The following is a 14,260-nucleotide window of genomic DNA, read 5'->3' as shown; positions in this document are numbered from 1 at the left end:
CTCTCTGGTGTCAGAAGAACGGTTGTTGCCCAGGAAGCTCTGTGGGGTCTGGTCCAATGAAAAGCTGTAACAGCTGCCATGTGATAGTCAGGAAGTGGGAGGCTGGGGCACAAAAAGCAGGCAGACGGCACGCTGGAGGCCGGTATGTGTTTTCCAGCTCTACTGTTTCAGTGGTAAAGCCTGTGGACTGTGGAACCTGTGACCGGTCTGACATCAGTTTGAGGTGGCTGTGGTGCAGCCCTCCTCGGAGCTGCGTGAACAGCTTGCTTGTCTGTCCCAGGTTCTGTCTGCACGCACAGACCCAGACGATGGAGGTTGTAGGTTCTGCCTAACGCTCACATCGCTCTTACTGCCTGAACAACCATCTTCACCCGATGCTGCTTGTTTAGTAGTTCTAGTTGGTCTCTAACTGCTGCTTGTGTTGTGTGACTGACTCCGTCCAGAAGATGATGGACTGGGACGAGGACGACGGAGCAGAGTTGGCAGAACTTCAAAGCCACTGGTCCAAAGACTCGCCTCCATTCTTCAGTGAAGAACCTAAAAGCCCAGACACAAGGTCAGATCGACTATCTACTGAATCATGTCTTTAGCAGTTTTAAATGGATCCTCTACACACAGTTTTTCTTTCCAGTCATCACGTTGGTTAAACCAGAACAAATAGATAAAGCCACAAATCCAATAATACGGAACATGTTTGTGTTTGCAGAAGTCAGTGCCACAGACAGAGACCAGGGTCTCCAGGCTTCAGCTGTGTGTCTAGAAAGAGCAACCGCTCCAGAGAGTCACCTCCGTACTTCAGGGATCTGCCCGGACCCTCAGACACTGAGTAAGGACACCATTCCACTGTGACCCTGAGAGGAGACCGATCAGTAGCACAAATGCCAAATGTTCTCTTCAGCTTCCGCCACAGTTTTACAACTCTGCTAATTAAAACTTAAATTAAAGACAGAGTCTAAAAGCTGAGTCTCATCCTTTGCAGGGCAGCCACAGCACTAACCCGACCAGAAACAGAACCTTCTCACCCCTGAAGTAGGCTTGAAGTTAACAAACATGATTATATCACTGGATTAAAGGGTTCTAAGACAGAACAAAACAGAGTGTTTGAGGAGACGCAGCTGTTTTCTGTTTTCAATGTGTAACAGCTGACACTGGTTCTGCAGGCAGTACATCACCTCATACAGACCTCAGACCAGCACCCATCATAGTAAGTATAGTACTATGTATTATGTATGTATGTACTATGTATGTATGCTCAGAGCCTAGTAAGAGTTTCCTTTACTAGTCCATATTGTTACTCCTCTCTCAGCAGATGCTGCTCTGCAGGAGGCTTTAAATCAACATAAGCTCAGTCTGAGGAGCAGATGTGAACGTGTGACTGAAGGAGGTGAAACAGAAAGCAGAGTCCTCCTCACCAGCATCTACACTGAGCTCTACATCACAGAGGGACAGAGTGAAGAGGTGAACACACAACATGAGGTGAGGCAGCTGGAGACAGCTTCCAAGAGGAAGACCCTCCATGAGGCTCCCATCAAGGTCCACGACATCTTTAAAACCATCTCTGACCCACACGGACCCATCAGACTGGTTCTGACCAACGGCGTCGCTGGCGTTGGAAAAACCTTCTCTGTGCAGAAGTTCACTCTGGACTGGGCCGAGGGCCGGGAGAACCCAGACGTCAGTTTGGTGGTTCTGCTGTCGTTCAGGGAGCTGAACCTGATCAGAGATCAGCAGCACAGCCTTCTCACGCTGCTCCATGTTTTCCATCCAACGCTCCAGAAGGTCCCAGCAGAGCAGCTCGCTGTCCTGAAGCTTCTGTTCATCTTTGACGGCCTGGATGAAAGCAAACTCTCACTGGACTTCAGCCACAGGGAGCTGGTGTCTGACGTCACACACAAGTCATCAGTTAATGTGCTGCTGACCAACCTCATCCAGGGGAACCTGCTTCCCTCGGCTCTGGTCTGGATCACTTCCCGACCCGCAGCGGCCCATCAGATCCCTCCTACGTGTGTGGACAGGGTCACAGAAGTACGAGGCTTCACCGACGCCCAGAAGGACGAGTACTTCAGGAGGAGATCCAGCCACGAGGATCTGTCCAGCAGAATCATCTCGCACGTCAAGACGTCCAGGAGCCTCCACATCATGTGTCAGATCCCAGTGTTCTGCTGGATCACTGCTACGGTTCTGGAGCACATGTTGACTACAGAGCAGAGAGGAGAGCTGCCCAGAACCCTGACGGACCTGTACTCACACTTCCTGCTGGTCCAGACCAAGAGGAAGAGGAACAAGTACCACAAAGGACATGAGACCAGTCCACAGGAGCTGACGGAGGCTGACAGGGAAGTTCTCCTGAAGCTGGGGAGGCTGGCGTGGGAACATCTGCAGAAAGGAAACATCATGTTCTACCAAGAAGACCTGGAGCAGTGTGGTCTAGACGTCACAGAGGCCTTGGTTCACTCAGGAGTCTGTACTGAGATCTTTAAAGTAGAGAGTGTGATTCTCCAGAAAACTGTCTACTGCTTTGTCCATCTGAGTGTTCAGGAGTTTCTGGCTGCTGTGTACATCTTCCACTGCTTCACCAACAGGACGTCAGAGGTTCTGGACTTTTTCCCTAGAAAAAGCTACAAGCACCCGTCCTTAGATGTTTTCCTCAGAAGAATTCTGGACAAATCTCTTGAAAGTAAAAATGGCCACCTGGACCTGTTTGCTCGCTTCCTTCATGGCTTCTGCTTGGAGTCTAATCAGAGAGTCTTTGAAGGTCTGTTGGACCTGACAAAGACCAGCCCAGAAATCATTCAGAGAGTCATCAACAACCTGAGAAAGATGAACACTGGTAATATTTCTCCAGACAGAAGCATCAACATCTTCCACTGTCTGATGGAGATGAACGACCACTCAGTCCATCAGCAGATCCAAGACTTCCTGAAGTCAGGGGACATATCAGAGAAGAGACTCTCTGAGATCCACTGCTCAGCTCTGGCCTACATGCTGCAGATGTCAGAGGAGGTTCTGGATGAGGTCGACCTAAAGAAGTACAAAACGTCCGAGGAGGGACGACTGAGGCTGATCCCAGCTGTGAGGAACTGCAGGAAGGCTCAGTGAGTCCAGATGATAGCCTTAACCCGCATGTGTGTAGTGTTTTACTGATGCCACTCTCTTGCATCTGTTTGTGTCCTGTACCTGTGATCACAGACTTTCTGAGTGTCGGATCTCAACGATTCACTGTGAGGTTGTGGCCTCAGCTCTGAAGTCCAACCCGTCACATCTAAGAGAACTGAACCTGAATCAAAACAAACTGCAGGACCCGTCAGTGATGCTCATAACAGCTGGACTGAAGAGTCCACACTGTCGACTGGAGGCTCTGTGGTAAAGAACAGTCAGCACCTTGAGGACAGGCCCATTGATTAGACAAAAGGCTCACTTCAACTGTATCATTCTGTTTTTAAGTCTGAGCCAGTGCAGCTTGTCAGAGTCCAGCTCTAGTTCTCTGGTCTCAGCTCTGAGGACCAACCCATCCCATCTGACAGAACTGGACCTGAGTGAGAACAAGCTGCAGGATTCAGCAGTGGAGCAGTTGTGTGGTTTCCTGAAGAGTCCAGACTGTCGACTGGAGACTTTGAGGTCAGACCCAACATTTTCATTGTGTGACATGTGAGAATTTAAATGTTTAAAGTTCACAATAAATTATCAGAATATCAGAAACTATTGTAAATGAACAATAAACTCAGCAGCGTTACAATACATGTATGTTGGTTGGATTTCAGTTAAATCATGTTTCTCTGGAGGGTTAGGAATAAAAGTACGGCTGTACTGAGCAACGCAGGTAAACGCTGTCAGCCTGGGAACGGGACAATGTTCAGCATTGTAGTGAACATCAGCACATTGTTTCCTCCTTGGCCAGACTGAGTTCCTGCAGCTTGTCAGAGTCCAGCTGTGGTTCTCTGGCCTCAGCTCTGAGGTCCAGCCCGTCCCATCTGAAAGAACTGGACCTGAGTGACAACCAGCTGCAGGATTCAGCAGTGGAGCAGCTGTTTGGTTTCCTGAAGAGTCCAGACTGTCGACTGGAGACTCTGAGGTTGGACATGTTTTATCCCGTCTTACAATAAACCTTACTCCACATATCAGAGTCTCTGAGGTTCCTTAAATAGAAGGTTTTACAGTTAAATGAACATATTCAAGCATCTTGATCTGTACACAGCACGAGTTTAGGTGTTTAATTTCAGCATCAGAATCTGTTTTTGTTTTTGGCAAGTTTGCACAGAACAAACAAGGAATTTCATACGGTCTGACTCGTCTTTTCATACTGTCTGGAATGGAACATGATTATTTACATGTTAATTACAATTCTAACTTTGACTTTCATTCTAAACAACCTTCAGCTCTGAACATATTAAATGTTTTCAAGTACTAATTTCATCCATCTCTTCAGACTGCGTTCATGCAGCTTGTCAGAGTCCAGCTGTGGTTCTCTGGTCTCAGCTCTGAGGTCCAACCCGTCCCATCTGACAGAACTGAACCTGAGTGAGAACAAGCTGCAGGATTCAGTAGTGGAGCAGCTGTGTGGTTTCCTGAAGAGTCCAGACTGTCGACTGGAGACTCTGAGGTCAGTTCATCCGGGAGATTTGAGCTCTTCCATCAAACCTTCCCTTTAGTGTGAAGTTGAATTTCAGACTGACGCTAGGAGAGATTACCTACAGCATCCTCAGAGGGTCTGCTGCTGTGTGATGCAATAGGTCTGTCATTGAGGTACACACTTGCTCCCACCTCCACCTTCCAAATCTGTCAGGTATTGACAGATTAGATTCAGAAACACGTCTGTTAGTGAAAAGCCAATGAGAGCAGCTTATATGAAAACCTGGTATGAGACCAAACAACTGGACTTTCCTCTTTAGACTATGGGACTGCAGGTTGTCAGAGACCAGCTGTGGTTCTCTGGTCTCAGCTCTGAGGACCAACCCATCCCATCTGACGGAACTGAACCTAAGCAACAATAACCTGCAGGATTCAGGATTGGAGCAGCTGTGTGGTTTCCTGGAGAGTCCAGACTGTCGACTGGAGACTCTGAGGTCAGATATGCGACACTGACTTTTTTCAATAGACTGCAACATATTCATGTTAGTGAGTTTGGGGACATGTTGGTAAATGTGAAAAGTCTGTTGATCAGACTGAATTCTACTTTTATAATGACCTGTGTCTTTGGGCCAGACCTCATTGGAAGAAGAACCACAGTAACAAACATGTGATCAGTAGCAGCTGGTTCCAGCAGTTTCATCTCTAAAGTTACGCGTTGTGTTTCTCAGACTGAGTCACTGCAGCCTGTCAGGGATCAGCTGTACCGCACTGGCGTCAGCTGTGAGGTCAAACCCTGACCATCTGAGGGCTCTGGTGCTGAGCGGGAACAGACTGTCGGATCCTGGAGTGAAGCTTCTGTCTGATCTGGTGAAGAGTCCAGACTGTGGACTGCAGACTCTGAGGTGAGTCCACGCTGCTCTCCGTTAGCACTAGATCCAGCTTCCTGTAAAGCTCAGTGAACAGTCAGCTAGAAGCTTGTTGTGGTCACGTGTCTGAGTCGATGTGTTCACGTCTACAGGAAGTGAAGCCAGAGCATCAGTAGACTGAGTGGGACTGAACAGGATGCTGTGTGAGGCGAGAGAAGAGGATCCTGGGGGGCTCCATCCAGCACCGATGGAGGAATCTGAGAGCATCGTCTCTGCTGAACACAGGCTCTCTGTAGTGGAGTACCTGTCGAGGCTGATGTTCAACTTCACCTGTACAAACATTTTTTGTTTTTTTTTGAGGTTACATTAAAGGACAACTCACATTGGTCTCATGTTTTCATCAGTGACACGCCACACAGCAGATCCATCATTCTATTTTTGAATCATTTCTGACTTGTTCAGGGTTGATTCAGCAGCAACCAGATATTTTAAACCTTCAAATTACTCATAGTAAAGTTTGGATGGAGGTAAACGTCCCCTTTAGGATGAATCCTCTATGAATGTGTGTGGTGGAAGCTCTCCGACGTGGCTGATGGACTGAAGTTCATCCTGACCTTTAGCTCTTTGTAACTCATTATCAGAAACAGCAGGCTGCTGCTCACATGCTCCAGGTGTCATGGCTGCCCTCATCATAACAGTTGAAGCTCATCTCCCCTGCCTCAGTACAGAGATGAGAACAATGGTCCCAATGATTCCTCCAACTATGATCACGTAGATAAATGATGAACTAAGATGATATATGTGAATGTTCAGACCTACGAAGACGAATCTGTCACAGTATGCAGAACATTTGATGAAGGCAGACTCAGCCCTCGTTTCCTTACTGATGGAAACTAAAATGTGCATTTAACTCTTTCTGTCAGGTCAGTGTTTACCTCCTACAGTCAGCCGAAGCCGTGGTGATCCCTGGGCCCCCAGGCCGTTGGAGGCCACGCAGTAGTAAACTCCTCCACCTGTGGCATTAAATGTGTAGACAATGTGTAACAACATTATTATTATCAGTCTTACATGAAACATTGAGAGTCACCAGAGTCTGTGCTGTCTTGATGCCTTCAGTCACAGGATATGAGGCAGAACAGTTGATGGTGAGTCCATCATGTTTGTCTGACAGAGTGATGGTCTCCTGGATCTTAGTAGTGAAGGTTCCATCTGTGTTTCCCTCTCTGTGGTTGTCAGGCTCTGCTTGTAGATTCCAGGTGAGTTTAGGAGGGAGGTGTGGACAGGGAGTGGAAGCTGAGCAGGTTATAGTCACAGACACATTCTCCCTCAGATCACCTGAGATGTTAAGTGTGGGGCTCCCAGGGGGCGCGAGCTCCACAGAATCTTACAGTTTTTCTTATCAACGACTGCAGCCATGACTCATGCTTGATAAAATACAAAAATAACCAAAAGCTATTTGAGCTTCCGTTTGAAGCCCGAGACGTGTTGATGTGAGTGAAGCTGCTGGATGTGACGACGTCTCCACTCCATATATATGTTAGTTCTGCTTCTGTAAAAGAGGAAGTCCCTCTTTCTCATCTCTTATGTTCTTATCTTTACACGTCGTTGTAGCTGGACCCGACTGTGCGTCCGCTCACTACTCTTCAGTAATGTCGCTGACGTACCTTGTCTAGTTGTTACCACAAAGCCTGTAATCATCTCCCCCTGGCTGCTGCTCTGTTCAGTACAGGTCACGTTACAACTAAGGCCAGAACCAAATGTGGGTCAGATGTGACGCGGCTCCATCAGCAGCCGTCACGTTCTGACTTCTTCATTAAACCTTGGGGCGAGGGTGTGCTGGGTTGGCAGCATCTAGACGTAGGAGTCCTGATGAACCAGGATGAGCTGGTCAGGAAGGCGCTCTGTCAGCCTGCATCAGTGCTCCGGTCACACACACTCAGAAGGTCCTTCCTCCCCCAGGCCACATGGCTCTTTACCTCCACTGGGGGGTGTCAAACCATCAACGCTGAAACACATATACACCTTCACAGTGGGACTTGGTTGAACTTTAGCAGACATTTCGGCAACACTGACAGTCGTACTGTGCACTCTATGACATATATGGTTATTGGGTTTAATGACACTTTTATTGTTATCTGTGTCTTTTATTTATGGTGTCTTTTTATTCATTGTGCATTATGGAAGATGTGATTTTCCCTCTGGGATGAATAAAGTATCTATGTCTTAGCGAACTTATTGACATCAACCCCAACAAAGTCAGACTCAGTCCATCGTTAGTCAGACGATTCAAATGGTTTAATTCTGTGTTCTGTTACAAAAACCCTGCTGAAAAAACCCCAGAGAATCAGATGCAGACAGTGTTCACATATAGCTGTTGGTCTCGTAGCTCATGGTGGCACCTCTGACTCCACGTAGTCATTTTCTGTGGCGCTCTGTGGACGTAACATAGAGGAAGTTAGTCTGATGATGCTGCTTCAGCAAAGAGGCCGGAACCCGATGGTTAATGCCTGACGAGCTGAGGAAGTGAGGGAATGACTGAGAAAATAAATGCCCAGCAGCCAGTAGGTAGTTTTTAGCTGCAGTGGGGTTGGACCTGCTTTATTTCATGGGGCTCAGTAGCTGCATGCTCTTTCTCTTTGAGTGCTAATGTTTCCTGACTGATCACATTTAAGTGGACTGTGCTGAGCCTCTTCTCATCCTGTGTCTCACCTTGACTGGTTTGGTGAAGAATCCAGAGCAGCTGGAAGAGAGAGAGGAGAGGTTTACGATGGCTGGTCTCAGACAGACGCTTTGTACTTGTGTGGACTTAAAGTGAGTCTCACCAGTGTAAGGTGACCACAGCACTGACCAGCACCACAATTCCCAGGATTTTACATATGAGAGGAGCAGTAAATGGGCCCAGCACATGACCTGTAACACAACGGAAACCCTCCAGCTCTGAAACAGTTAAAGCCTTTTACCCGTCCCTGTTACCTTTGACCATCAGCTGACGTCCGGCCGAGAGCTGGAGGCCCAGGTGGTTTGCGCATCCGCAGTAGAAGAGTCTGTCTCTGTCCCTGTCACTCGCTGTGAAGCCACGAACCCGTGTGTCAGCGCCGATCTGCTCGGCTCTGCCCTCGCTGACCGTCAGCCAGAAAACGCGAGCAGGAGGGTTTGCTCTGCAGCAGCAGGTCAAGTTGACCGGGCTGCCGACGGACAGCGGGTCAGCGGGACTGACCAGCACCGAGGTGTCTGTGGGAGAGTCTGGAGCGTAAGGCGGGAGGGAGGGATTAGCAAACACTGCTGACGGCACCAATGGGTGGTTTCCTAACATCAACAGGCTGAACATGGTCGTTGTGGAAGGTCAGACTCTGATGTAACCACAGGATGTAAGGTTTAGGTAACAACATTATCAAATTATTAAATAAAACAAGTTTATCAGTCTTACATGAAACATTGAGAGTCTGCTGAGTCTGTGCTGTCTTGATGCCTTCAGTCACAGGATATGAGGCAGAACAGTTGATGGTGAGTCCATCATGTTGGTCTGACAGAGTGATGGTCTCCTGGATCTTAGTAGTGAAGGTTCCATCTGTGTTTCCCTCTCTGTGGTTGTCAGGCTCTGCTTGTAGATTCCAGGTGAGTTTAGGAGGGAGGTGTGGACAGGGAGTGGAAGCTGAGCAGGTTATAGTCACAGACACATTCTCCCTCAGATCACCTGAGATGTTAAGTCTGGGGCTTCCAGGAGCATCTGTGGGCTCACGTCATATAGAAAAGATAAAACATCACAGCTGCTGTGTTGTTTTTTTTTGGATGTAGACACATTCAGGACATATTTTGTCACTGTTGTTGATTTAGGATCTAGTTTCCCTGGAGGAAGGCTCATAAAAATATGAGTTCAATACAAATAAATGTGTCTCACCTCTGACATTGATCCGCAGAGGATCACAAACAGCTGTTGCCTTCACTGGCCTGTTCTCAATCCTGAAGTAGTACGTGTCTGTGTATGTTGTGATCAGATCAGAGAACAGAGTGGTGCAGTTTCTCTGCCTCAGGTTTCCAGTGATTTTCATTGGGTAGGTTGTTACTGTTCCACTGCTGTTGTAGATCACATTGTTTGCGTTTTGCCAAATGCTGTCATTTTTAATCCACACTCCGTAGGTGGTTCTGGTGCTGATGAATTCCTCCTTAGTGGTGGTAAAGTTACATGGGATCATCAGACAGGATCCTCTCAGCGCTTCCATCGTCTTCGGTGCAGTGATGAGGAGGCCTGTGTCCTGAAAACAGCCAAAGGCTCCTGAACAAACAGAATCATGATTAACAAAATCAGCTAAATAATTAGAGACACGCCCATAAGAAATGAACCAACATCTCACCTGAAACACAGAGGAGGCTCAGTGCCACAGTGAGCGCCCCCATGTTCGCAGACTCGTTTCCCGCAAACTAAACATGATTTAGTCTCATTTCACAGTGTATTCATGCAACTTCCTTAATGAATAATCAGACCGGAACCTGCAGCTCACATGTCACTCTCTGTCTGCACTTTTTATCATGCGCATGTTGAAAAGCAGAGACAGACCACTGTTGAACATTGTGGTGGAAATTTCCCCGAAACATGAAAAACGTCATAAAATTAAAGGGAAAAAAAAGAATGGGGAAAGCAAATCAAAAAACATGGATGTTGATCGTGCACATGAACAAACCAGAAACCAGCTGGGGAGATCAGTGCACACACCACGAAGGTGTGAGAGCCCACGATCCTCAAGTTGCTTCTGCCTTTTAACCGCTCTGTCTGACTACGGTGGAACGTGTGTGTAGCCCAATCAGACTGATGCACCATCTCATCCCTGTCGCCGTGTGTGGAGATGTTTACATTCTTACATCTGCATCACTAGCGTCCGACTATCAGAGAGGAAGGAGCGCCAAGTCTCAACAGACAGAGACACAACTCCCCGGCCTTGGGTTTGGGAGCTAGAGTCCAGAGTCTATCAGGCAGAGACAAGCATTGAACAATGTAGGTGACATATAAAGTACATAAAACAGATGGAAGACGAAACATAAGATATTAATTGCAGAACATAAGTCATAAATCATATAATAACTGCATAGAATAAAGAAGAAACAATTTTTCCATTACAACATTCTTGGTGAAGCGGGCTGAACCTGCAGATCAGTGATCAGTCAGATCACGCCCCGTCTGTTTACTGCGTGACTTCCTGTTGTTAATAAAATGGCACCAGAAGAGTTTTCATCGTCTGCTTGTATCCAAATCTCAACGCTCTCCTTGTAATGTGCAACAACTTGTGCCGTTAGCGTCAGTCAGCCCAGCGCTCTGGTCCCGGTTCTGCCCCTAGTGGACGGACCTCACAGCGCAGCTGCTGCATGGACTCAATAACACAGTTACGATTCAGTATGCGGGATGTGAGAACACGGATACACAGAAATAAAGACGTTGTCATGTTGCATTTTTTTCTGCTTGTCTTTTCAGAGCACACACACACACACACACACACACACACACACACACACACACACACACACACACACACACACACACACACACACACACACAGAAAGAGAGTTTTGAGTGGATATAAGACACCAAATCCTGTAGTTTGAATGAAGTTACCTACGTGTAATATTATGGATATATTAATATATTATTTTATATATTTTTCAGGGTACCCATGTAGTTTATCAGGGGTTAAAGTGTCATGTGTCATGATTCATGTTACGTGTCACATCCTGTTTTATTTTGTTAACTTCCTGTCACGCTCCGGTTCTCATCATCCACACCTGTTGCTAATTAGTAATCAGCACCTGTACTTAACCTCCACCTCTCACCCACACCAGTCGCCAGATTGTTAGTTCATGTACTCTTTCCAGCATTCTATTGTAGCCATTCGTGTTTTGACCGTGACCGCCTCGACCTTTGATTCTTGCCTGAACCCTGTTGATCCTGCAACCTGTGAAAGACCTGTGCCTGATAATCTGACCGTGAGTTTTTGCCTGATCCTTGTCTGTACTGTCGCCAAGTCTGCTCGTGTACCGAACCCTGCCTGGACCTTGATTCTGAGATTGCCTGCTCCTTTGTATATTGCCTACTGGAACGTACTGTGTTTGACCTGGACTGCCTGACTCTGATTCACCGAATAAACCTGCACTTAATCACATCTGTGTTTCTGCGCCGTGCATGTGGGTCCGACACCTGCCCAAGCCTGACAGAACAATCTGGCCAGAAATGGACTCCGCCGGTGCAGAGAACCTCCGTGCTCAGCTCATGGCTCAGGAGCAGCGCGCAGCAGAGCAGGAGGAGAAAACCAACGCCGCTCTCCAGAGATTGGCCGAGTGTGTTTTGCGACAGGAGACGGCGATGGCAGGATTAACTGAGGCAATGAATCGCCTGACCCAGAGCTCGACGGGAGAGACGAGACCGACCCCGAGCGCCACTGCCGCGGCAGCGCCCCTGGCAGCAGCGGTTCCCATGGCCGTCGCTCCAGACGCCAGGCTAGGCGCCCCGCTACGGTTCTCTGGTGAGTCAGGAGACTGTCGAGCATTTCTCACACAGTGTGAGATTCATTTTGAACTGCATTCACCCGCGTTTCCCTCGGAGCGCGCTCGGGTGGCATACGCTATTTCGCACCTGACGGGGGACGCGGAAGCGTGGGCGACAGCGGAGTGGCAAAACGGCTCTTCCTGCGTGTGCACCTTCGCCGCCTTCGCCACCGCATTGAAACAGATCTTCCAGGAAGTCACCCCGGGACGCGAAGCGGCTCAGCGGCTGGTTAATATTCGACAGGGCGGCAGACCGACGGCGAAGTACGCAATCGAGTTCCGCACGCTAGCCGCAGAAGCAGGCTGGGACGCCACCGCACTGGGTGATGTATTTATCCGCGGACTCTCTCGGCGAGTCAAGGACTGCTTGGCAGCGAGGGATTTGCCCAGCAGTTTGGACGCTCTGATCGCCCTGGCGATACAAATTGACCGCAGGCTGGGGAGCAACGAACGGGAGCACCACCGAGAGGAAAGCCTGCGGGAGAACCGTCGACTTCGTACCACGAGCCCCAGGAGGGGGCAGCGTGAGCCTGGCGGTCAGTCCGTTCCTCGGAACCCGGAAGTGGGACCGCAGCCAGAGGAACCGATGCAGATCGGCCGCGCACGGCTGTCAGAGGAGGAGAAGCGACGCCGACGCTCCCATGGACTGTGTTTGTATTGCGGTCAGGCCGGGCATCTTGCCCTGCGCTGTCCACTAAAAGACATGGCTCATCGCTAGCACGGAGGGTAGCGGTGAGCCGAACAATTTTAGGTAGCGCCTCCGCTCGGTCATTGCCTACGGTAACACTAGTCTCCAGTACCCGATCCGTCCAGCAGGCGGTCCTCATTGACTCCGGAGCTGATGCCAGTCTGATGGACGCCGGACTGGTGGAGCGACTGGGCATCGCGGCCATTCCCTTGGCGTCTCCCGTGGAAACGGCCGCGCTGGACGGACGACGGCTCTGGAGAGTCACGCATCGAACTGAACCGGTAATAATGACTTTTTCTGACACACACACCGAGAAAATCACGTTTTTGGTCGTGGAGTCGTGCTACCACCCGGTGGTACTGGGCCACACGTGGTTGAGGCTACACAACCCCACACTGGATTGGCGCAAGGGGGAGGTGAGCCGATGGGATTCAGACTGTATGAACACTTGCTTTCAGCCCGCAGTCTCCCAACAGGCACCTGCAGGGGCGACGGCGACAATCGGTGAGGAGATCGAGCAGGCCGATCTGACGGGAGTCCCCGATTGCTACCACGACCTTCGCGCTGTGTTTAGCAAGGTCCGTGCGACCTCCCTTCCGCCCCACCGAAAGCATGACTGCGCAATCAACCTGCGCCCAGGGACCACGCCTCCCAAGGGGAGGTTGTATCAGCTTTCTCCCAAGGAAACCCGGGCCATGAAGGAATATCTGGACTCCGCGCTGGCCTCGGGTATCATTCGTCCCTCATCCTCTCCTGCAGGCGCAGGTTTCTTCTTTGTGGGGAAGAAGGACGGTTCCCTGCGGCCCTGCATTGATTACCGGGGCCTCAATGACATCACGGTAAGAGACTCCTACCCTCTTCCCTTATTATCCTCCGCGTTCGAGTTGCTAGCAGGAGCTACGCACTTTACCAAGTTGGACCTCCGTAACGCCTACCACCTGGTTCGGATCCGAGAGGGGGACGAATGGAAGACGGCCTTCAATACCCCGAATGGACACTATGAGTACCTCGTCATGCCCTTTGGTCTGACCAACGCGCCAGCGGTCTTCCAGGCGTTTGTCAATGAGGTACTCGGCCCCATGATAAATGACTTTGTCTTTGTATACCTTGATGATATCCTGGTCTTTTCCCGCTCCGAGGAGGAGCACATTGCTCATGTCCGCCAGGTCCTCAGGAAATTACTGGAACACCGATTATATGTTAAGGCAGAAAAGTGTGAGTTCCATGCAGACCAGGTCTCGTTTTTAGGATTTATCGTCAGCAGGGACAAGATCGAAATGGACCCAGCCAAGACCCAGGCAGTTCAGGAGTGGCCGGTCCCACAGAGCAGGAAGGAGGTGCAGCGCTTCCTAGGATTTGCCAACTTTTACAGAAAGTTCATCAGGAGGTTCAGCAGCATTGCCGCTCCATTGCACGCACTAACCTCATGTAAGACTGCTTTTCAGTGGACAGGCGAGGCAGAGGAGGCGTTTCAACGTTTGAAACGCAGTTTCGTCACGGCACCCGTGCTGCGGATGCCCGACCCACAGCGGCAGTTCGTGGTGGAGGTCGACGCGTCCAACTCCGGAGTCGGGGCCGTGCTGTCCCAGAGGGATCCCACGGACGG

The 14,260-nt window shown here is 49.5% G+C and overlaps 2 protein-coding genes across 7 annotated transcripts; one reads left to right on the top strand and one right to left on the bottom strand.

Annotated features, from left to right (window-relative positions):
* Positions 1-41: 41 nt before the first annotated feature.
* Positions 42-5,823, top strand: LOC114853984 (NACHT, LRR and PYD domains-containing protein 12-like). 6 transcript variants are annotated; one of them, XM_055507690.1, is made up of 12 exons: positions 42-314; positions 447-556; positions 707-826; positions 1,161-1,204; positions 1,307-3,095; positions 3,190-3,363; positions 3,445-3,618; positions 3,899-4,072; positions 4,427-4,600; positions 4,890-5,063; positions 5,298-5,471; positions 5,588-5,823. In XM_055507690.1, the coding sequence occupies exons 1-12, from the start codon at positions 57-59 to the stop codon at positions 5,592-5,594; spliced, it is 3,372 nt and encodes a 1,123-aa protein (XP_055363665.1). In that variant the 5' UTR covers positions 42-56; the 3' UTR covers positions 5,595-5,823. The 6 variants fall into 6 exon arrangements, with proteins under 6 accessions (XP_055363665.1, XP_055363663.1, XP_055363664.1 ...); XM_055507688.1 differs by having other exon boundaries at positions 444-556; XM_055507689.1 differs by having other exon boundaries at positions 42-317.
* Positions 5,824-7,708: 1,885 nt separating this feature from the next.
* On the bottom strand, positions 7,709-10,679 carry LOC114853972 (sialic acid-binding Ig-like lectin 12). The gene is made up of 7 exons (XM_029147939.3): positions 9,788-10,679; positions 9,334-9,708; positions 8,863-9,162; positions 8,409-8,678; positions 8,258-8,345; positions 8,145-8,175; positions 7,709-7,867 (listed from the first exon to the last, which is right to left on the bottom strand). The coding sequence occupies exons 1-7, from the start codon at positions 9,828-9,830 to the stop codon at positions 7,823-7,825; spliced, it is 1,152 nt and encodes a 383-aa protein (XP_029003772.1). The 5' UTR covers positions 9,831-10,679; the 3' UTR covers positions 7,709-7,822.
* Between the last annotated feature and the right edge of the window lie 3,581 nt (positions 10,680-14,260).

The sequence above is a fragment of the Betta splendens genome, chromosome 4, assembly GCF_900634795.4.
Source record: "Betta splendens chromosome 4, fBetSpl5.4, whole genome shotgun sequence".
Lineage (NCBI taxonomy): Eukaryota > Metazoa > Chordata > Actinopteri > Anabantiformes > Osphronemidae > Betta > Betta splendens.
This window is presented reverse-complemented; position numbering and strand designations above follow the sequence as displayed.